This window comes from Corvus moneduloides, chromosome 14, assembly GCF_009650955.1.
Source record: "Corvus moneduloides isolate bCorMon1 chromosome 14, bCorMon1.pri, whole genome shotgun sequence".
Taxonomy (NCBI): domain Eukaryota; kingdom Metazoa; phylum Chordata; class Aves; order Passeriformes; family Corvidae; genus Corvus; species Corvus moneduloides.
This window is the reverse complement of record NC_045489.1, coordinates 20,497,858-20,520,600: the sequence shown is the minus strand read 5'-3', so window position 1 is coordinate 20,520,600 and position 22,743 is coordinate 20,497,858. Positions and strand designations below refer to the sequence as shown.

At 59.4% G+C, this 22,743-nt stretch overlaps 1 protein-coding gene across 6 annotated transcripts; it reads left to right on the top strand.

Moving 5' to 3' along the window:
- Positions 1-1,633: 1,633 nt before the first annotated feature.
- Positions 1,634-22,672, top strand: LOC116450886 (diacylglycerol kinase delta-like). Of its 6 annotated transcripts, none has more exons than XM_032123805.1 (30): positions 1,634-1,736; positions 2,699-2,943; positions 11,823-11,933; positions 12,048-12,128; positions 12,356-12,460; positions 12,669-12,801; positions 12,997-13,103; positions 13,526-13,651; positions 13,798-13,900; positions 15,395-15,557; positions 15,654-15,762; positions 15,943-16,082; positions 16,219-16,300; positions 16,785-16,876; positions 17,113-17,212; positions 17,460-17,700; positions 17,940-18,038; positions 18,150-18,249; positions 18,689-18,796; positions 19,259-19,352; positions 19,431-19,538; positions 19,702-19,815; positions 19,948-20,082; positions 20,166-20,332; positions 20,451-20,568; positions 20,652-20,738; positions 20,831-20,947; positions 21,035-21,146; positions 21,624-21,793; positions 22,215-22,672. In XM_032123805.1, exons 2-30 carry the CDS (start codon positions 2,746-2,748, stop codon positions 22,287-22,289), a joined length of 3,495 nt encoding a protein of 1,164 aa, XP_031979696.1. In that variant the 5' UTR covers positions 1,634-1,736; positions 2,699-2,745; the 3' UTR covers positions 22,290-22,672. The 6 variants fall into 6 exon arrangements, with proteins under 6 accessions (XP_031979696.1, XP_031979699.1, XP_031979697.1 ...); XM_032123808.1 differs by having other exon boundaries at positions 19,256-19,352; positions 21,666-21,793; XM_032123806.1 differs by having other exon boundaries at positions 19,256-19,352; positions 21,663-21,793.
- The last annotated feature ends 71 nt before the right edge of the window (positions 22,673-22,743 follow it).

Sequence of the window (22,743 nt, the reverse complement as noted above, 5' to 3'; positions counted from 1 at the left end):
CACACACTCTGGAGCATGTTCTATGCAGTCACACCTCTGTGGGGGTATCTGCATGCATGCACGCCACAGAATCACAGAAGGGTTTGGGCTTGGAGGGATCTTGGAAGGACATTCTGTCCAACTCCTCCTGCCATGGGCAGTGGTATCTTCCAGGGATGACAGGTTGCTCCAAGCCCTATCCAGCCTGGCACTGAACACTTCCAGAGACAGGCCAGCCACAGCTTCTCTGGGCAACCTGTGCCAGTGCCTCACCACCCCCATGAAAAAGGATTTCCTCTTTCTGTCTAACCCAAACACACCACAGGTCACTTTAAAACTGTTGCCCCTTGTCCTGTCTTGACATGCCCTGTGAAAAGCTCTCCTTTTGGAGCCCCCTTGATATATTGAAATGCTACTTTAAGGTCTCCCCGGAGCCTTCTTTTCTCCAGGCTGAACAACCCCACATCTCATAGCCTGTCTCCACGGTAGACCCTCAGAGCATCTCTGTGGTCTCCTCTTGACCTGCTCCAACAGCTCTATATCCTTCTTGCGCTGGAGACCCCAGAACTGGAAGTGGCACTCCTGGGCATCTCACCAGAGCAGAGCAGAGCAGATGGGGAGAAGCTCCCTCCCTCATCCTGCTGCCCACCCTGCTGGGGATGCATTCAGGACATGGGTGGCTTTCTGGGCTGCCAGTACATGTTTGTGTGCACGTGGAAGTGTGTGTACAAGTAAGTGTGTGGAGCCATCACGTGCTTGGCTGTGCCTCCATGTGTCACCATATGCCCATATGGTTGCATGGCAAAGGTGCACATGCTCACCTGTGCCTGGAGTGTGCACAAAAATGTGTAAGGCCACAGTGTGAATGCTCATCCATGCCAGCTATGTGCCTGCCTTTGTCCATGTGGGGAATGCACAAATATGTGCACAGTGGCAGTGTATGTGCTCACCCATGCCCACAATGCATCTATGTGGATGCACATGGTGCATGTGCTTTCCCATGCGTGGGGTGTGCAGGCTTGTGCATGTGGTCTGTGACAACACATATCAACACGGAAACCGTGCATGTGCCCACTTGTGCATATGCCTGTGTGGATGGTGTACACACGTGTGTGGCTGTGATGCCTGTGCATGTGCTGGCCCTGCCCACGTGGGTGGTGCACACACAGGTGCACTGCAGTGGTGCATGTGCTCTCCCATGCCCATGCATGGGCCGATGTGAGTGGAGCATCCGTTTGTGCACGGTGGCAGTGCACGTGAACTCCCATGCCTGAGCCGTGCCTGCCCGTGCATTTGTGAGCGTGTGCACACGTATGTGCATGGCGGCGGTGTGTGTGTGCGTGCCCACGCCGGGGCTGTGCGTGCCTGGGTGAGTGCGGGAGTGCGTACACGTATGTGCTCGGTGGTGGTGCGTGAGCACACCCACGCCGGGTGTGCCCGCCGTGCCCGCGTGGGCGGGCAGTGCACACGTGTGTGCACGTGCTCTCCCGTGCCCGCGCGGGTGCCGCACACGGATGCGCGCGGCGGCGCGCGGGTGCCCGCTGTGCCCGCATGCTCGGGGCCGTGCGTGGGCCGCCCGCGCCGCGCAGCAGCGCCCGCCGCGCCGAGCAGGCCGGGGCTTGCGGCAGGGGCAGGGCCGGGGCCGTTGCGGAGGCACGTCCCGGCGGGGCCGGGGGGGCTGCGGACGGCGGGCCGGGGCTGGAGAAAGAGCGACCTTGCACCAGCGGCGGCGGCGGCGGCGGCTCGGGTCGTGCAAGGTGTGTGCGGGGCGGGGGGCGCTCCGCCTTCCGCCGCCTGGGCGTGCTGCGGGATGCTCGGCGGGGATCCGGCACCCGGCAGCCCTGAGGCTGGAGGAGGCAATGCACCTAGGGAGGGGGAGGGTCAGCACGCTGCCCTCACTCTCCTCGTCTACCCTCTCCGCAACGCTTGTTGCTGCGCGGAGAGACGGCACCGCGGTTGCCGGCAGCCGCGGGGAAGGGGGAGGGCGCGGCGGAGCCCGCCCGCGGTAGGTGCGTGGGGCCCGGCACGGCGCCGTGGGGTGTCCCCCGCCACCCCCGGCCCGGGCACGGCAGCCCTGCAGCCGTCCAGGCTCGCTCGTCCAGGTAGGTGCCCCCCCAGTTCCTCCGCAGCCCTCGGGGCCGGCAGGGATGCCGTGGGGAGATGGCTTTCCCCGCATGCGGGAACCTCGCGCTGCCCCCTCCATCCCAGCCCACCCGCAGTCACCTGCTCGGGGCTGGCGACCCACGGGCGCGGGAGGTGCACCCATCCCTCCCCAGTTGCCGGAGCCAGACGGGTGGCGGGGTCCAGCTGCTGCTTTTCATGGGGATCCCTGCGCTGTCCCCGGCCACGCAGGGCAGCCCAGCACCTCGGGGGTGGGCAACAAGGGAAACTAGCACAAGCTGCGGGAAGCGGTTCCACCCCTCTGTGCACCAATGTACCAATGCCCGAGCATGGGGCAGCCACAGTCTCCTGCGCCCAAGCCAGGGACAACGTTGGGATGCCAGGTAGGCTGAGGAATAGTTGAGACACTGAAAAAAGGCAAGGAGGAAAAACTTTGCCTGCAAGGATGCCACCCTGAGTGTCATTCCTGGGCGAGGAAGCGCCATCTCCCTTGATTTCCAGGATTGCACCTCCCAGCTGTCGGAGCCCTAGAGGATGAGGGGCCATGCATCCCCCTTCAGGGCTCTTCTTCCACTCCTATGTATCCCTGTCCTCTCAGGGTTGTCACAGGAGGCTGCAGAGCTCTGAGCCAAGCCAGGTGGGAAGATGGCTGAGAAGCTGGTGCCTGGGGACCTGTTCTTGAGGAAGACCCGGGAATCAGTGTCGTCCCTGGACTCGGACAAGCTGGCACCCATCTCACCCGAGGTGGGTGGTGAGGAGTCATCCGACAGCGAGGGCGAGCAGGAGGACAGTTCCCACAAGCTCATCCGGAAGGTTTCCACGTCGGGGCAGATGAGAAGCAAGGTCAGAGGTGTGGGATGCTGGGGGTGAGGGGCTGACTGGGTGTAGGGTCACTGCTGAGAATGGGGCAGGGGAGTGAGTTCACCTTCTCCAGGGTGTAAATCAGTACCAGGTTCTTGCTGCTGACAGACTTGACCCAGACAGAGCTGGGAGGGTTCTGGCCCCCTTTGCCCTGTGGGAGGGCACAGAGAAACATGCAAACCCCACAGTGGTAGTGTCAGCATTGGTCCTGTGGGGCTGTGAAGCACGGATTTTATCCCACCATTCAGGAACAGGGTCTCTCCCATACCCGGACAGCCTCCACCACATTGCCTTCGTGCTGCGTTTGTATCCCCTGGGTTACCCTTACCTGTTCCTGGAAGAAGAGGACTCTTTTTGGGAGGTTCTGCCCCATGGATGCTCTGGAGCTGAGATTTAGGGTCATGTCAGTTCTGTAGGCTCCTGGGATCCCACACCCTGCTGCAGGCACTGCGTGTGCAGAGCTTGGTGGGTGGCAAAATGGAACCTGCATCTTTCCTAGTGGCCCAGATACATTTGGCTGTGCCAGCTCCCCTGCGGGCCCCATTCCCACAGATCCAGTCCTCAGTGGTGGTTTGCTGGATGGATGGGAACACCTTTGAGGTCAGACGTGACACTCATACTTCTTGGCCACTAGCATGAGAGCAGCTGGTGTGTGTGTGGGGGTGGGTGGGTGTGTGTGTGTGTGTGTGACAATTTGCTCAGAAGAAGCTATTTTGATAGTACCTACAAAATATGGGGTGTGGTGCCTTTAGCCAAACAGGAGTGTGTGGTCAGAGGTGTCCCAGGTTGGGACAGTGAAATGCAATACAGGGAGAAATAACCTGAGCCAAATGACCAGGTGGGAAGCAGGGAGAGAAGGAGGTTTGGGGGAGACATTTTGGGGAGGGAGGATGCAGACACAGCGCTGGGAGGATGCTCTGGATGACATGCTGGGCGAGTGGTCCCTTTGCATCCACCTTTCAGCTGCAGGAAGGAGGTGGCAGGGTGAGTCAAGGCAGTCCCTGCAGTGTTGGGTGGCACACAGGGGCTGCTAGAAATCCCCCTGCATCCAGCTTCCAGTGCCAGCCAACCCTTGGTGTGGATTTGGTGGCTGTGCTGCTCCAGGGAGAGGGGAGAGCTCTGAAAACACAGCATGGGAATGCAGTTGTGGGGCAGGGGAGTATCACCGGTCTCTGGTGTTGGGTGCTGAGGGCATGAAGGAAGGGGAATGGGGCGGTGTACTGGGTCTGGTGGCAGCTCTGGGGATGCTTGGGGCTGGGGCAGGCTCCCCTTCCACTGGCCCTGGCGTGGCTGTTGTGCCAAGACTGGTGCACTGGCATGACGTGGGCCAGAGGATGCCTGCTCAGGGGTATGGAAATTGCATGCTCCCAACCTGGTACTGTGTGATTTTCCCACTTGGCAGAAGAGATTTCTGGAGCATGGGGTTTTGAGGGGACTCTTACTGAGTCCCTCTGGCTGATCAAGGAACATGCCTCAATTTCCCCTTCTTTGAAGCAGGCTGGCACCAACTCTTCCCTCTCCAGGCTGGCTGCCAGGTGGGTGTAGAGGGCTATGCTGAGTGCAAGATATTGGAGGGGAGGCATGGTGGGAAGCCAGGCCAGTGAGCAGGGTCGTGGGGATGCTTAGTTCTGTGTGTGAGCCCTCAGCACCCTTCCAGAAGGGCAGCAGTAGCCACTGGAGTTTGCCATGCAGCACTTGCCATGCTGTGGGGCACATGGACATCACAGGGAGCCATCAATGCCAGGAAATCTGAGAGGAAGGGGCAGATGGCTGGGCTATGCCCATGTCCTACAGCAGCAGCACAGGAACACGAGCATGCTCTGAGCCCCAGCCCAGATGCCAAAGCCCCCCCCCATACCACCAGCAGGTTCTGGCCTCTCTGCTGACAGGCTGCACGTGGGGAAAGGCTGTTTCCCTGCCTGCCATGGCCGCTGCCCACATCCTGCCTGGCATCAGCAATTAGCCATGCAGGAGGTGATGCTGTGCAGTGTGCCAGAGGAGGCAGGTGGCGTGATGGATGGGCAGGCGGAAATGACATGTCTCGGTTAACAGCCCATGGAGCTGGGGGAGAGGGTGAGAGCTGGAGGGGCCTGAGAGTGAGCTGTGTATGCCTCCCCCGCCACCTCAGTGTTTTCACCTCAGTGTTGGAGTTCAGTGTTTTTCCTGAGGATGCCTTTGCCCTGGTCCAGATGGGCAGGACCACACTTGCCAGCCTGGCTCCTTGTTGGGTGGACTCCTTCCTTCCCTATGGAGATGAGGATTTTTGGATGAGATTGCTGCTGCCACCCAGGTTGGGCTGTCCCTGGCTCACAGCCCTGCCGTGGCGGATGTGCTGCCTGTCACTCCAAGCTACAGCCACAGAGTGTGTGCCGTGGTACGCACCTTCCTGAGCGATCTTGATACCCCTGTCACCCAGGTGGGGCTGGGGTAGGGGGAGGGAACCATTGCCTGCACCCCAGGGACAGGTACCTAATGAACACAGTTAATAAGGGAGAGTTCAGTGCCAGAGTGGCAGGTCCTGAAACAACCGGTGGTGGGGGGGTCAGGGCACATGGTCCTATTTTGGGTCATATGTGGTGGGTGGGGTGCTGGAGAGGGTCTATCGGAGCCTGCCATTTTGAGGGGCTGGGAAAGGTCCCACCCCACTGCCCATCCACACTGACTGGGGAGACCCTGGTCTCTGGTGATAGAAGCAGGCAGCTTCTCTCATGCCAGGCTGTTGTCCAGCCCCTGGGACAGGAGTAGGTGAGGATCATTTTGCTGAATCCTTCTGATTGTTGCTCCCTAGTCCCAGTGCTTCTGTGCTCCGAATGCCCATGCCCCCATCCCCTCCTCAAGCCTCCACATCAATCATGTCCCCCCACTCCACACCCCCAGCTCGGCTTTTTCCAGGCTGGAACTGTGGACACCCTGAGGGGTGCTTTGTGCCAGCATTGGCGTGGAGGCGGCGAGGTCATTGTGCTCAGTGACAAAAACAGCTGCCAGATGCAGGTGCCCCTGCTGGACTGAAAGGCTACAGGATGGATGGGGTCTTGTTGATGCCCCTCCTCCTCCTCCTCAATGCAGCTGGGGGCTGCCAGTTGCCTGTACCAGCTTTTAGGTGTGCAAGAGCAGCATGGGAGGGGTATGTGATGCTGCTTCCCGGCACTGGTCCCTTTAGGGCTGGGCCTGGAGAGAAGGTGAAGGGGAGAGAGGGGGCACTGGTTCTGGGGTGCACCAACACATTTGAGTTGCTGGGGGTGGTGGGTCATATCCTGCCCATGTGGCTGGGGCGTTCATTTCCCGGCACTGCATCAGCACAGGCTCTCCCAGCAGCTGAGTGGAGGCAGAGAGTGATCCAGCAGCACTGTTTGGTTCAGCGAGTGACAGGTCCTGGGGTAATTGCACCAGAGCTGGGAGGTGGAGGCATCAAGGGGGCCACAGTGGGGTGCATGCCAGGGATCCAGGGCTGCCCGTGGCGTGGGCACAATGTGCATGGCCATGGTGGGCAGGGGCCACCATGGCTTGTCTGCTGTTTGGAAAGGGGGATCGTGTTCCTGAATTCCTGATCCTGAGATGCATCACAGCTGCTTGGTGGGGCTGAGTGACCCACCAGAATCCTCCCATGGGGCTCAGGGGGGTCAGTGGGGTTATTGGCACCCTGGGGAATGAGGGCTCCTTGTCCTTGCTGCAGGCATTGAGCATCCTGCAGGCTCAGGGTGCCCCAGGAATGGAGCAAGCTGTACCTGTGCATACTGGGGTGTTGGGCAGCTGTAGGGAGCCTGGTGAGACAGTGCTGTAGAGCCAGGCTGTGGGCAAGGCTGCCCACTGAGGGCTACATCCTGGCCAAAAGATGAAGAAAGCAAGGTAGAGCTGCTGGGGCCAGGCTTGGAAACCTTTCTCCTGCAGCAGGAGGGTGGACCATGGCTCCTGGGCAATGCATCCTCCAGACTTGACACTACTGGGACACTGGATCATCTCTCATACAGAGAGAGCCTGGGAGAGCTGGGACTGTTCAGCCTTGAGAAGAGTCTGTAACCAAGGAGTCCCCAGTTTTTGAAAGGGAGGGTGCAGCAAAGAGGGAACCAGGCTCTTCTGGTGATGTCTGCCAGTGGACAGAGATGATAAAATAGGAAATTGCACCTCAACACAAGAAAACACTGTCTGAGACCAAAGAGGCTGGGCTTGCTCTCATTAATCAGGACTTGCCAAGCTGGTGCCTGGGGCGTGAAGATAGCCCCAGAGTCACTAGCCGGATGTTTGTGATGTTTCTCAAGCACTGTGCCCTCTCCCCGCTCACTTTTTCCATTATGAGAATGTCGCTCTTGCCCATCAGCTCTTGCCCACCCCTGCTGGGCAGAGTGGGAGGGCACAAGGGGCAGGGGGGAACCAGCACGGGTCGGGCTGATGTAGGATGCCTGCCAGCAGGATGCTTGGGGACCGATGCGGCTGTAGATAGGGAAGCATGACCTCATTTCTAAAAAGCAGCTGCTGGATGATGAGGTGTAGGGGGGGTTGCCTTTCTTCTGGGGGCTCCTTTCCTCATTCCTCTCCTGCTGTTAATTCTCTGTCCCCTTTCAATGACCTTGTGAGCACCATGTGATGGCTTGTCAGGACTGGTGCTGGAATCTCCTTTCAAGCATCTACCCAGCACAGGGAAGGGATATTGTTGTTGGTCCTGCAATGGCAGAAAGGTCCATCCCCTGGGAGCAGCTGAGCCTGTGCGGCTATAACACCCATCAGGCACCGAGCCCCCTGACTGCCCAGTCCCGGAAGAGCTCTGCTGTGTCGCAAAGCCTGATAAGGTTTCCAACTGACTCCAGCCTACGGGGTGCCTAGCAGCTGGTGGAGGCCCTGCAACTGGGCTGTTTGAGGGCTGCCAGCTTTCCTCTGCTGTCCTGGTGCCTGCTGTCTCAGCTGGGGGATGAGCTCTGATACAACTGGACCCCGGCTTGTGCTGAGTGGGCTGCTGCATTTGGAGCAGGAGGGTGGCTGCCTGGAATGATGCTGGTGCAATGCAGGTTGGTGTGTTGACAGGTTATCCTCTTTCTCTTCTCCTCCTACCGGGTGAGGCATCGTGTGGTCACAGGGACAAGTATATCCCTTCAGGAGTGGTGTAGGGTGGCCAGCTCTGTGGGCAGACAGTGTGGTGCTCACCAGCCATATGTGCCGGCATTCCTGTGTACCAACCCTCCTGGCTCTTCTCCAGGTGCTCCTTTGCTGTCCAAGCTGATCCCAGCAGGAGAACCCTCCTGCCCCAGCTGTGGTCAGACCTGGCTGCACAATGGGCTCTTCTCAGGAATGGCAGTGGCAGAGCTGGGAGAGTGGGGTGACAGAACAAAGCAGCATCCTGGGGCTCTGCTTTAGGGCTGAAGGAAGGGCTGGCATTTTGGGTTGTAGCCTGATCTGGAAGAATCCCTGCTGGAGGGTGTTGAGCTCCCCTGGGCTGCACTTCAAGCCCCCCTGCTTGTGCCAAGCACACAGCCAGCCTGTGGCATGATGGCCTCTGGGAGCCAGCCCAGTCCTGGCAGGCCACATGTCTGGCCATCCTCCCAGGGCCATTTTTAGCTGTGTCCCCTCTGAGGCTCTGCTGCCACTGCCACTTCAGTTGCATCTGAGCTGGAGGTGGTAGTATGTCTGCAGATGCTGTATGGTTCCATTCTTGCCTTTGCCCTCCTGCCCTGTGCCTCCAGGATCCCCTCAGTGCTGGTACTGAGTCTCCTGGGCTGGAGAGAGCAGGGAAGGACCTTAGGAGGGGGCAGTGGAGTGCTGGGACAGAGCCCCACAGGGGAGTTGGCCTCTGGCTGATTGCTGGTCAGGTTGTATGTGGCTCTGGGTGTACCACCGTGGTTGCTGAGATGGGGCCAGCACTGGCTTTGCTGAGGCTCCCTGCAGTGCTTCCTGGGGCTCTCCAGACAGAAAAGCTGTGGTTGGGGTGAGTGGAGGGGCTTGGGTTTGTTTTGGGGTGTGGGTGGCACACTGTGCTTACAGCTGTGCAGTGACCAGTGCAGAGTTCCCAGCCCAGTGGCCAGGGGCTGCCACTGTCCCCGAAACTCTCCAGGAAGAAGAGGCAGTCCCTGCAGGTGCTCAGCTCCAGCTCTTTTGAGCTCTAGGGTACCTAATTGCCACTTACTATATAGGGGACTATATTATTGTGGTGACCCTGGGGCCCTGGACAGGGCTTCGGGGAGCCAGCACAACAGGGGTGATGCCATCCTGGCATGGCCTGTCTGCCCTTGCCATCCCCACCCCTTTCCTGTTTGCAAAGGGAAAACACTGGGCTCACTCAGCAATGCTGCTGCAGTGTGGCTTCCCACTGTGTGGCTGGGCCTGCTGCTGGCCTTGGTTATCAGGTGCCTCTCAGGTCTCCTTCTGTTCTTCATTCCAAAGGCAGGGGGTCCAAAACCACGGAGCCATTTGGGAGCTGCTCCCTGCCCCAGCAGGTGGAGCAGGTGCTCCTGGCTGAGACCCATGGTCAAAAAATGAGGCAGGCGGGTGGCTCGCCGCAGTGAGATCCCAAAACAGCCCTCTGGCACCCCAGACTTGTGTGCCTCCCCAGGCAGCATGGGACAGCTGGGCTCCAGGGCTCATTTTGGAGAGGGCACCTGCCTTATTTTTCCCAGGGAGGAGGAAAACACGCTGGCACCAATGGAGCCTGTACCACATGGCATCAAACACCAGGGATGATGGAGCCTGGATGGGCAGCTGCTGACATGAGGAGTTGTGCAGCAAGATGCTGCACATGGCGACGCAGAGGGCTTGGGCTTTGATGCCCAAAGCAGACCTCAAGGGTGCACGTGGGGAGAGGTGTCTCCTGAGCTTCTCTGCACCAATTTTGCCACCCCATGTTTGGATGCTAGGGATTAGTCTGCACTGGTGGAAAACTGAGGCACACTCCCCCCAGCCATGGTACTGGAAGTGTTGTAAAATTCTGATGGGTACTGTGGTGAAGGTGGGGGACTCTGCCTTTCAGGGCAGCTGCATCCTGTCCCTGGAATGGCCAGGACTGTGACATCTTGGGGCTAGGTGATGCCTTTTTGCTGCTGTCTGTCAGGAGCTGCTGCTGGGGATGTTCCAGCTCTGACCCTCCTTTGCAGGATGGGTGCCACCTTCCCGGGCAGCCGTCCTTGCTGTATCCTGCCACCCACGTGGCCCTGGAGCCAGGCAGAGTGCCCATGCCCAGCTGGCTCCAGCCCCTGCTCTGATAGCCCTCATGGCGCCATCATGGACCCGCCTCTTCTTCCTTCTCCTTGTCATCCTGTTCTCCTGCTCCCCCCGTCACAGCTCCCCATGCCACTCCTTGCTGTCACACACTGCCTGTCCTTTGCAGAAACAGCAATGACTGCAGCAAACACAGCATCTGCGCCTGGTGAGTGCAGCCAGGTGTGGTGGATGTGCCGTTTGGGGCCGGATCCCACCTGGTTATGGCAGGACCCTGGCTTGTCCCCGCCTGGTGTGGGACAAGGACTGCTAGGGTGCATGGTTTGTGTGTGGATCTGGGGGTCACAGCTGGACCCCGCTGGAAGGACCCCTCTGCACTCTCACAGCTGAGAAGCCAGGGAAAGGATGCAGTGTGTCCCGGAGTGCTGGCACTGGGGACAACTGGGCTGTTTGAACCTGTACAGACACTCGTAGGCATCGTGGTGGTTGACCACAGCCAAATTCTGCACCAGTCTTGGGGTGTGATAAAGGCTTAAAACATCCCTCTTCAAACTCTAAGCTGGAAGAGAGCAGGGAACAACATGATGGGTGCCCCAGGGAGGTTTGGGAGGGCTAGGCATTTGGTGAGTTGAGGCTCAGGGAGCCACACCCCGGGTGTGGTTTTGGCTTCTTTGTGACTTTGAAGACTCCTGCTGTTCCTAGTGCTTTGGCCATCTGGTTCAGAGCCATGGGGCAGTAGATTAAGACTGAGACCTGAGGCTGGTGTGTTTGCAGGCTGGCAGGTGCCTGGGTGCCACCTCTTGCAGCACATGGGTTGGCACAGGAGTGCAGAGCCGCAGGGCCATGGTTCTCTCGCTGTGCCCTCGTGCCCAGTGCTAATTTGCCGTTAAATGTGGCTTGTCATCGTGTGCCTGGATTGGATACAACCACTGTGGCAGCTAATTGCAGAGCAGCAGCTGAACGGGGCTGCCGGTGGTGTTTAAAGAAGATACAATCAAAGATGAGGCAGTGCCAGAGCATCTCTGCTGCCCCACTCAGGCTCATAGCCATGTTTCAAACACTAATTAATTGAGTCTTGTAAACACCACTGCGAGGAGGGTAAATATTGGCAGGTGCTGTGTTTCGGGGAGGGCAGAGGACATGCAGCCAGGTTGCAGTGGTGTGCTGTGCTGCAGGGGATGCTCTGCCTGCTGCGGGTTACTCTCAGCCCCAGGTTGTCCCCTCCAGGGACTGTGGGGGCCAGGCAGAGCTGGCTGCTCCCTGGCTGTCTGCTCTCCAAACCAGCTGGGGCCATAGTGCCCAGGTAATGCCACTTCCAAGATGCAGTCCTGGTATCTCTGGGGCACTGGTGTCCCCTCAAAGGAAGCTCTCCTGGCCCCAGTTCTGCCCTTGGCTTCTAGGGAGGCTGCAGCAGGGTGAGGATCTCCAGGCACTGCCCTGGGGATGGAGAGGAAGCATCAGCAGTGGAGGCTCTGCACTGCTGGAGACCTGCATCTTCCAGCCCTGCCATGCCCAGCAGCATCTTTCTGTATCACAGGGAGTGCCCAGTGCTCAGGCGATGGTGGGCAGGGAACATAATTTGCCCTGATATATGCAGCAGAGAGTGAGCCCCAGAATGTCCAATCTGCTCCTGGGGACCCAGGGACTGGTATCACAGGGGAAAATGGTGGCTTTGGTGATCCTGGGGTCTACGGGAGCTCAGGACACTGTGGTCTCTGCAGAAGAGCGTAAAGGAGGGGCTGTTGCTGAAGCAGACGAGCTCCTTCCAGAGGTGGAAGAGACGATACTTCAAGCTGCGGGGCAGGACTCTCTATTATGCTAAGGATGCCAAGGTAGGCTGGGGGGTGCTTCCAGCATGCTCAGTCAGGGGGAACCTGAGCCTGCCAGCCCAGGAGGGGACAGAGATCCCTGCCTGGTGGACTGGGACTCTGGTTCCTCCCTCGCAGTCCCTGATTTTTGATGAGGTGGACCTGTCTGATGCCAGTGTGGCCGAGACCAGCACCAAGAACATCAACAACAGTTTCACGGTGAGGGAGGTGTGGGGCTACCAACTGCACCCTGTAGAGATCTCAGCACCTTGTGGAGAGGCACTGCAGACCTCCCTCATCCCCCCAGAGCCGTGGGGCACCCCATAGCATGGTCTCCTGCCGCTGAAAGTGGCACTGGTGTGCCAGAGATTGCTGGGGTCTGTGCCGGGTTCTGGCTGGCCTGGCAGTGGCATTGCGAGAGAACGTGGGGATGGTGGCTGTTGCAGGTGATCACGCCATTCCGGAAGCTCATCTTATGTGCGGAGAACCGGAAGGAGATGGAGGACTGGATCACTGCCCTGAAATCTGTTCAGAAGTGGGAGATCCATGAGGTGATGTGGGCAGGGGGCTGCGTGGATCCATATTTCCATGTGGAGTATGTTTCCGTTTGGGTGCCTTTGACCGCCAGACAACAGCTGCTGTCCTTGGCATAGTCCCACAAGGAGGACAGGAGTTGGGCTGCGGGGACTTGAGGGGCCAGGAGGGAGGGAGTGCCAGCTGAGGGTCCCAGGCACTGATGGGGCAGGGCTGTGCCTCCAGGCCACACAGTTCAACATGGAGCACTTCTCGGGCATGCACAACTGGTACGCCTGCTCCCACGCCCGCCCCACCTTCTGCAATGTGTGCCGTGAAGCTCTTCCAGGGGTCACCTCCCATGGCCTCTCCTGTGAAGGTCAGTACTGGGGTCCTGCTGGGAGGTGGGCAGGGGCTGGGATCAGAGCAGGGCAGCTTCTCAAGGCTGGGCCAGAGCAGGTGTGGTGCAGGGTGATGCCCACTGCCTGCCATCCCCAGATGCAGAAGGGTTTGGGACCAGGGCTATGCATGCTGTGGGAACCTTCCCTGCTCCTCACTGCTCCCCTCCATGCAGTCTGCAAGTTCAAGGCACACAAGCGCTGTGCCGTCAGAGCCACAAACAACTGCAAGTGGACAACCCTGGCCTCCATCGGCATTGAAATCATCGAGGATGAGGATGGGGTAAGCAGGGGAGTCCCTGTCAGGGATCCTGGCAGGACAGAGCCACCAGCAGAACTGGCCTCACTGTGCCCAGATCAGGTAGCAGGAAAAAACCGTAGCTGTCCCCTGCACTGTGTGGCCTCTGCGCTTGGCTCTGCAGGGACACAGCTTGGGGACACATCCTCTGACACCCTGTATCAGGATCCCTTTTTGCTGTCCAAGTGGGGCCACCTCCAGACATTTTCTGGGGACATGTCTGCCCTGCCTCGTGTGCTGATGGCTTCAAGGGGCCAGGCAGGCAGGGATGAGAGGACATGGGAGGGGTCCCTGACCTGCCTTGCCCTGCTGTGTGGCACCACCTCCATGGTGCCTGGGAAAGAGGTGGCCTATGACACTGTCCCTCAAGTGTGCAGGATGCCATTGGTGGCTGCCCTTCTCTGCAGGTGGCCATGCCCCATCAGTGGCTGGAGGGGAACTTGCCCGTCAGCGCGCGCTGCGCTGTCTGTGACCGGACCTGTGGCAGTGTCCGGAGGCTGCAGGACTGGCGGTGTCTCTGGTGCAAGGCCATCGTAAGGATGTATCCATTCCTGTCCCCACCCCTCTCCCAGCACAGTCAGCACTGCCCCTCCTATGTGCATCTCTGGGAAAGCTGATGCTGGGGACTTTGGTGCTGCGTCCCCCAGCTTTGCTCATACAGGTGTCCCTGTGTTTCCAGGTTCACAGTGCCTGCAAGGAGCTCCTTGGCAAGAGGTGCCCCCTGGGCCAGTACAAAGTGTCCATCATCCCGCCAACTGCCTTGAACAGCATCGATTCTGATGGTGAGTCTTGGAGAGCACAGGGCTGGTCTGGCAGAGGGGACACGCTGTTTGGGATACGGCTCTGAGCTCTCTGAGCTCCTCTGGAGGCTTTGACTTGTGGCACTGTGCCTGTTTTGTGCGGCAGCAGGAACACTACCATCTGTAGGCTCCAGAGTCAATGCCCCTCCCTTGGTTGAAGGCCGCTCGTGGCCTTGCACTCTGCTCCAGGGCTTGGTGGTATTCTATGGACTTTGGGGTGGCACTTCTTGCTCGCATGTGACTTTACTTGCTCCTGCAAGGCCATCTCTTGCAGTGGCTCAGGATACAGTCCCTCTGTGTTGGGATCAGCGGTGCCAGCCCTACACCCCTGAGGTGGACTGCCCTCTGTTGCACCTCAATGGTTCAGCATCTCTCAAGGCAGGATGAAGCACTTGCTTGGGTTGTTTCCCAGTGTCTGAAGCTCAGCTGTTTTTTGGTAGTGCAGAGCACAGCTTTGCCCTGGCACGGGACACTGCAGTGAGAAGCCATGTGGAGCGTGGGGGGACCCCCTTGGCTGTCTCTTTCTCCTGAGGGGCCCAGCTGGCCTCCGCTGAGCAAAATCTGTTCTTCTCCTCCGGATATTTCTTTCTTCGTTCTTTAATGCTTTTCACCACTCAGCTCAGCCGGTGGCTCATTTGCCTCTCGTTACTCATTGGGATGCTGTCAGGGTAACGCAGCTGCTCCTCAGCTTCAGAGCCGTGGCTGCTGGTGGCTGATCCCTGGCAGCATCTCTGCCCTCTCCCTCTCCAGCAGCCCAGACATCCGTGGCTGTGACTGTTGCCCACCCAATTGGGAGCAGCTCAGCAAGGCCTTAGTCCCCTCCTTGTCCTGCCATGCTGTCCTGCTCCATCATATGGGTACTGCTGGCAGCAAGCTTTTCCGCTGCAGCCCACGCTCTGACTCAGCAGCTCCCAGGGCTTTGTGTTACTGATCTGCTCTGCTCGGCTGGGCTGGGAGTGGAGATGGAGTGGTGGCCAGGCAAGGAGGGGGTGGGCTGTGGGGATGTTTCCCCCATGCTCCTGCTGTGGTGGGGGTGCTGGGGCTCCTGGTTGCAGCCCATGGGGCTCTGAGGGCAATGGCTGTGGGGCTGGTGCCAGTGGCGGTGACAGCTGATGCGGTCCCTGCTGCAGCATTGCTGGGTCTGCCAAGGGAAGGAGCCTGCAGACACCAGCCAGGGGACTGGGATGGCCAAGATGTGCCTGAGGCGGGTGCGGGCTCTGGGCCAGCTGTCAATCCTTCTCTGCCTTGGGCACATTTCTTTCCCCATCTCATTTCTTTCCCCGTCTCATTTCTTTAAAAGCACAGTGCTTTCTCTTCCCTCTGCCCCTCACTATCCCCCAGACATCCCCATCGCTGGCCCTCCTGCCCCAGCACCCCACAGATTGGGCTTGGCACAGATGGAGTGTCCACACTCTGCTCTCCTGAAGTGTCTGTGGGGAGTGAGAACCGGGGCTGACGTGTTTGGGCTTACTGCAGGTTTCTGGAAAGCCACCTGCCCCTCGACCTGCTCCAGTCCTCTCCTGGCCTTTGTCAACTCCAAGAGCGGGGACAACCAGGGTGTCAAGTTTCTGCGCAAATTCAAGCAGTTCCTCAACCCAGCCCAAGTCTTTGACCTCATGAATGGGGGCCCACACCTGGGGTAAGCACCTGCCTGAGCACCCTGGAATTGCCTTGGTGGGACCCCGGTGGGCATTTGGCACAGTGCCCAGTCCCTCTCTCCTTGCCCCCCACCCAGGCTGCGCCTCTTCCAGAAGTTCTCCACCTTCAGAATCCTGGTCTGTGGTGGGGATGGCAGCGTGGGTTGGGTGCTCTCTGAGATCGATGCCCTTGGCCTCCACAAACAGGTGAGTGGGAGTGCTTGGCATTGCTAATGCAGGGTGACACCATCCCCAGCGTTGGCACCCAGCCCAGCTGGGACCCCTCTGTGTGCCCTAGGTGCTGCCGAACAATGGGCATGGCAGGGTTGGGGGTGTCACAGGTGCCTTTGGGGGCTGCTTGAGTCCTCCACTGTCTCTCTCCTGCAGTGTCAGCTGGGTGTCCTGCCACTGGGGACTGGCAATGACCTGGCACGGGTCCTGGGCTGGGGCAGCCTGTGTGACGATGACACTCAGCTGCTGCAGATCCTGGAGAAGCTGGAAAGGGCCACCACCAAGATGCTGGACCGGTGAGCAGGGCACAGAATACATGCCTCTCTGTTCCCCCCTACCTTGGCATCTCCTGGGCAGCCTGTCCCAGTTCCTTGCCTGTCCCTGGGCTAGGGGGCCAGAAGATGGCAAGCAGCCATGGTTTCTCCTTGGCAGGTGGAGTGTGCTGACCTATGAGGCTCCCAAGCAGTCCCCCTCAGCCCTGAAGGAGGAGGAAAATGGGGACTCCAACATCCAGGTGGGAACTGTTGGCATTTGAGGGTTTGAGATGGGCAGGGCAGGCTAAAGGAGAGGTTCCTGTTCAAGCTATTAGCCAATTCAGGGGCACACAGGGAGGGATGGCCCAGGAAGAGGTCATGCTGGGGGTCCCTGGGGATTGGGGTACAAAGGGGCTGGCAGTCAGCTGCATGCAATGAAATGAGCCTGGCAGGTCTCAGCCTGGTATGTGCAGTTGGGAGCAGGCAGCAGGTGAGGTAGAGCTAGCCTGCCACTGGCCAGCTGTTTTGGACTCTTCTGTGTGCTTCCCTTCAGCCCCTTGCCTCAGTTTCCCTCCTGCTGTGACTGACCTCCCCTCTACCCAGCAGTATGGGCATGGCTGCCCTCAGCAGTGGGGATAAGGGCTGGTCATCCCCAGTCCAAGGCTGGCTCGGCAAAGCTCCATGCCTGAGTGGGGCACATGGCAGGGTGGCAGGGCTCCAACTGTCTCCACCTGTGCCCCCCAGGCCCAGATCTCCCATTACGCTGACTCTGTTGCTTTCCACCTGGCCAAGATCCTGGAGTCGGACAAGCACTCAGTGGTGATCTCCTCTGCCAAGTAAGGAGGGGGCTGTCGATTGGAGTGCCAGAGCCCTCTTGCTGGGCTGGGGCATGTCCCCAGGGGCACTGCACCCCTCTCGACCAGGCTGTCAGCTGCCAACTGTGCTGGTGCCTGGCAGATAACCCTGGTGCTGGCCCTCTGGAGCAGGGGGTGTTATCCCAGCAGTCCCCCTGGCTGGCATCTGTGCCTCGCTGGCCATGCCCCTCTTGACCTCCAGCCACTTCCCTTGGCAGGTTCCTCTGTGGCACTGTCAATGACTTTGTGACCGAAGTTGGGCGGGCTTACAAGAGGGCAACGGAGAACAAGCAGGAGGCTGAGCTGATGGCACGGAAGGTGTGTTGCAGGGGAGCTGGAGGGCTGAGTCAAGCTGGTGGCACAGCCCCTGAGCTGGGGAGGGTCTGCTCCGTGGGCCTATGCTCTTGCTGTGCATGTATTGGGGTGTGCCATGCTTGGGGTGCCCAGGCATGGGGTGTCCAGGTGCTTGGGAGTATCCAGGCACTCATAGTGTCCAGGGAAGTGCCCAGCACTGGTGGGGGGCAGCAGCTTGTGCCAGGTGCTGAGTGGGGTAGGTGTCCCACAGTGCGCCATGCTGAATGAGAAGCTGGACTCGCTGGTGCGGGAGCTGAATGAGGAGGCTCAGGCCATCATGGTCCCTGAAGAAATGGCACAGGCCACTCATGCTGATGTCAAGGACCAGGAGAAAGGTGGCAGCTTCAACCCCAGCCCCATGCCTCGCATCTTCAAATCCAAGGAGCAGCTCATGCTGCGGGCAAACAGCCTGAAGAAAGCCCTGCGGCAAATCATTGAGCAGACAGAGAAAGGTGAGGGGGTGGTGGGAGCTGGCAGCTTCCCTGATGCTGCTGCTGCAACAGCAGCCTGGCAGGGGCTGTGAAGCCACAGTGGGTTGGTGCTGGACCCGTGCCTTTGTTCTCCCCTGGGCTCCTTGGGATGGCAGCAGTGGCCCCAGCCTGGGTCCTTCCTGGCACAAGCCCACAGGGCTGACCTGAGGAGGGGCCACAGGGCTGCCCAGACTCCCTGTCATGCCCCTCTTTGGATCCAGCTGTGGATGAGCAGAACAAGCAGACACAAGCCTATCAGGGCAGTGTGGGCCCCAGCAAGGACAGCTCGGAGGAGCTCAACAAGGAGGAGGAGAAGCTCGGTAAGATGCCAGCAGGGCACATGGCTTTTTGTGGGGGCATGGGCGTGAGTCATGGGATGGGCTCCGGGTGAGGACCCACGTGGCAGCTACCTCTCTGTCCACCCTGGCCAGGCTCCCGGCGGGTGACGGTGACCTCTGCATCTTCCTCCATCATCCTGGACCGGCCAGACACCTTTGGCAGCTTGCAATTCCCTGAAGACCCCAGCACCCTGTGAGTCAAGTGTTCTGCCTGCCCCGGAGACCATGGCTCACTCTTGTTGCCCATCACAGAGCAGGAGCAGAGCTGGTGCCACACTGCCCCTTTGAGGAGGCTGCTGTGGCAGCCCCTGCCCACCAGTGTGGCATCCCTGGTACCGGGCCCTCCCTGACCAAGCAGTGCCCATGCTGGGGGAGCCTGCCTGTGTGGGATCTCTGGCTGATGCTTGGAGCTTGGGGCTCCCGCCTGCCCAGTGCAGGCAGGTCCTGGCTGTGCCATGGGTGTCCTGCCATGGCAGCTGAGGGAAATGCAGCCATCCCTGCTAGCTTTGGTCAGGCTTCCTAGTGCCAGCTGTTCTGCTCCAGTGGGTGTTACACCCCATCCTCTAGTGCCAACCCAGAGTCACCGATGTGCAGCTACTACTCAACCTGCTTTCCCTGTTTGCTGCTTTCAGCCACTTCTTGGAGAAATGTGTCATGAATAACTACTTTGGCATCGGCCTGGATGCAAAGATCTCCCTGGAGTTCAACAACAAACGCGATGAGCACCCCAAGAAGTGCAGGTTTGCTGGAACCCCACAGGTTTCCCCCAGGAAAAACATGTAGCCCTGGCTCTCCAATGCCTGCCCCAGGAGGGACCATTAAGATGCCAAGGGGGTGACTTGGTGCTACTGTGCTGGGGATCCTTCCTGCAGCAGATTTTGTACCTATACCCAGTACTGGGATGAGCACCCCTTGGTGGCAGGCTGCAAACACCCCAGAAGGGTGAAGACATGAGGGCTTGGTGAGAGTTACTTGCTCTGCACCTGGATAGAGGGACATTGCTATGCTGGCATGGAAGGGTTGAAATCTGGGTGCAACATGCTGCACCTTGGCTTTCCTGGGAGGCAGCAGGAATTGGGGAAACTAAGGTGGGGCCAACAGTCCAGGACTGTTCAGCCCAGTGCCCTGGGAAGGGTGCGGAGCCTGTGACAGGCAGTGGGGAGCCCACAGCCCCTCATCTGTTCCACTTTGCCCCACAGCAGCCGCACCAAGAACATGATGTGGTATGGGGTGCTAGGCACGAAGGAGCTCCTGCAGCGCACCTACAAGAACCTGGAGCAGCGGGTACAGCTGGAGGTACAGGGCTGGGAGAACAGGGACAGGGTGGGAGGGGCAGTAGTACAGCAGCCCCCTAGGCTCAGCCCTCTCTTGCAGTGTGACGGGGTGCCCATCTCACTGCCCAGCCTGCAGGGCATTGCTGTCCTCAACATCCCCAGCTATGCTGGCGGCATCAACTTCTGGGGAGGCACCAAGGAGGACAATGTGAGTGCCAGTACCATGTGATGAGTTGGGTGGCATGACGTCCTTTCCCCAGTCCTAAGAAACCCTAGGGCTGGGGAGTCCCTGCCTTGGGCACACATGGGGGAAAAGCTGGGTCCCAAAATGAACTGATTTTGGAAGTCTCATATGTAGTGGTCCTCTACAGAACTTTGGGGCTCCATCCTTTGATGACAAGAAGCTGGAGGTGGTGGCAGTCTTTGGCAGCATCCAGATGGCCGTGTCACGGGTCATCAACCTCCAGCACCATCGCATCGCACAGGTAGTGACAAGGCACCCTGCAGGACTACAAGTGGTGCCAGAAAGCTTTTGGGGCAGCAGTGGAGCCTGAGGCAGTGCAGCTGTGCTCAGCCTGGCAGCCGTTGATGCCACCCCTGGGCTGTCTGCCCCACAGTGCCGCATGGTGAAGATCACTATCCGGGGGGACGAGGGTGTCCCAGTGCAGGTGGATGGAGAGGCCTGGATCCAGCCACCCGGCATCATCAAAATCCAGCACAAGAACAGAGCCCAGATGCTGACAAGGGACCGGGTGAGCTTGGGGTGCTCAGCAGGACCATGCTGGGACATGGGGAGGTGTGACCATCTCAGAGGGGCCATGTCTGTCCCCTGCAGGCATTTGAAAGCACCCTCAAGTCTTGGGAGGACAAGCAAAGAGGGGAGAGCTACCGAGCAGCCACACGGCCACGGCTCAGCTCCCAGCAGTCCATGGAGTATCTGACCGAGGAGGAGAGCAGCCTCTTGCAGCAGGTCTCACGGGTCGCTGAGACCCTCATTGCCAGGTCAGACTGCGAAAAGGGGAATGTGGTGGGCACAGGGAAGGAAGAGCTGTGCTGTGGCCATGCAAAGGTGCCTGTCCAGCCCAGGGGAGCCCTGACCTCCAGCCCCTGGCACCTGCAGGATCCATGAGGCAGCCAAGGCCCACAAAGCCGTGGAGCAGGAGCTGGCGCATGCAGTCAATGCCAGCTCCCTGGCACTGAGTGAAGCCCTCTCCCACAAAGCTGCTGGCACCTCAGAGGTGAGCTAGGGGTGGAAGTGTAAGGCAGCCTTTACCCAGGTCCCCTGGGGCCCTGCCGCTCAAGGTACCCCTCTGTACCCCAGTTTCTCAGCAGGAATGTGGCTGTGGAGGTCGTGCTGAGCATCAAGGAGCTGTGGGCTGAGACCAGGGCATTCCTGGAAGGGAAGGCGGTGAGTGGGGGGCTGGAGAGCACCGAAAGTCCCCCAGGGCTGGTACGTCTGGGGGTGGCAGCAGGGTTGGGTATGATCCCTGTCCCCCACAGCTGGACTCGCCGCAGGAGGAGGAGGCACTTCACGGCCCCCTGAGTGTGCTGGGCCAGGAGTTGCAGCGGCTGCTGGACATCCACTGGCTGGGCCCTATTGCCCACCCTGCTGAGGAGGTGGGTGCACAGGGACTGGGGTGTGGCATAGCCCGCAGTCTGGCCTCAGGGAGCTGTAGCACCCCACCAAGCCTGGTTTCTTCACAGGAAGGTGCCGGCAGTGCCAACAAGGGCAGCTTTAAGCTTCGTCTCAACATCCCCAAGCCCAGAAAGGAGAAGGACAAGCTGCAGAAGCAGAAGACAAACAGTGCACTCCCAGGTAAAGTGAGCAGTGTGCCAGGGAGAAACAGGTGGTGCAGTCCGTCCTAGAAAGGACTCCCCTGTGCTGACCTATCCCTCAGTCTCCTGTCCTGGGCATGCTGGGGAAGGATCCTCAGGAAGGGGGAACAGGGCAGCGCCTGGCTGCCTTTGTCACCAAGAGCCCCTTACAGCTTACTTTTTCTGATATCAGACGTGCAGAGCTCCCCAACCCCATAACTCCTTGGCAAGGGGGAGAAGGGGGCTGTGGTACAGCTCAGCTTTTTGGGTAAGTCCCTTGTCCATGACTGAGGGTCTGGTTGAGGGGAAGCAGCTCAGGTATTGCATAAGTAAGCCAAGGAGAGGAGAGACCTCTACAGCCTGAGCAGGCTTTGGCCTCTGGCCCTGCTGGAGCCAGGGGTGGGAGGGGGATGCTGGCTGCTGACCACAGGCTGCCATCACTGCTGCCTGCCCTGCCTGCATCCCACTGCCTCCACAGGCCCCAGCAGTCCACCACTGTGCTTTTCCTCCCTGCTAGCAGACAAGTGGGGCTCCGAGGAGGTGGCAGCTTGGCTGGAAGCACTCGGTTTAGGGGAATACAGAGAAATTTTCATCCGGCATGACATCCAGGGCTCAGAGTTGATTTTGCTGGAGAGGAGAGACCTGAAGGTACAACCCCCTTGTGCCTCCTCAGGGACCCCCAGCCCCAGGGAGCATAGTGTCCTCCATCCCTCCCCTCCTCTCCCTATCCCTCCTGGTGGCAGGTTGGCCCTATACCTGGGTCTGCAGGGTTGAGCTTGTGCAGCTTGTGCACAGGGGCTGGGAGGCAAGGGAGGGGGGTGGCCTTGGTCCTCCAGCTTGCAAAGCTCCATACACATACAGCAGTATCAACAGAACCCTATCCTCACCTGCATTCAGGCATGGAGATGTGTTTGCAAAAGGACAGAGGGCTTCAAGCAAGTGCTATGCTCCAGCAAGGGAGAGCATGGGGAGCTGGGCTGAGCCTCATCCTCCACCCTGTGGCTTGTCCACTAGCAGGAGCCTAGGGCTGCCCCCTGCAAGTGCATCACCTCCTCTCTCTTTCCTGCAGGACCTGGGGATTACCAAAGTGGGCCACATGAAGAGGATCCTACAGGCCATTAAGGAGCTCAGCAACGTGCCCTAGGCTGGCAGCAGGGCAGCAGCCCAGCCCAGGCACTGGGTGGGTGCTGCCCCCAGGGAACAGGGGTTGGGTAGGGGAACAGGTCCCTGCCCTATATGTATGGAGCCCCCCCCCTCCCCCCGCTTGCCTTGCTTTATCTGTCTGTCCCCAGTGTCCCTGGAGCCACTGCTTCTCCCCCAGCCTGTGGGGCTGTAGACACTGAAACAGAGGTCTAACCCCATAGGTGATATGGTCTGACCACGGGTCTAGCCCTGTCAGGGTCACTATAGGAGCTGGGGCCACCCTCTGTGTGCTCAAGCTGGAGCCAAAGCAAAGTTTCCCCTTCCCCACATGGGTATTTAAGCTGTGTAAATATTTGGAGAGAAGATACTCATTGCTGCTGCTCACATAGTGTCATTACTAAGGGGAAGGTGAGGGTGGGGGGGAGAGCATTGGCAATACCTTTCCAGTCTTCACA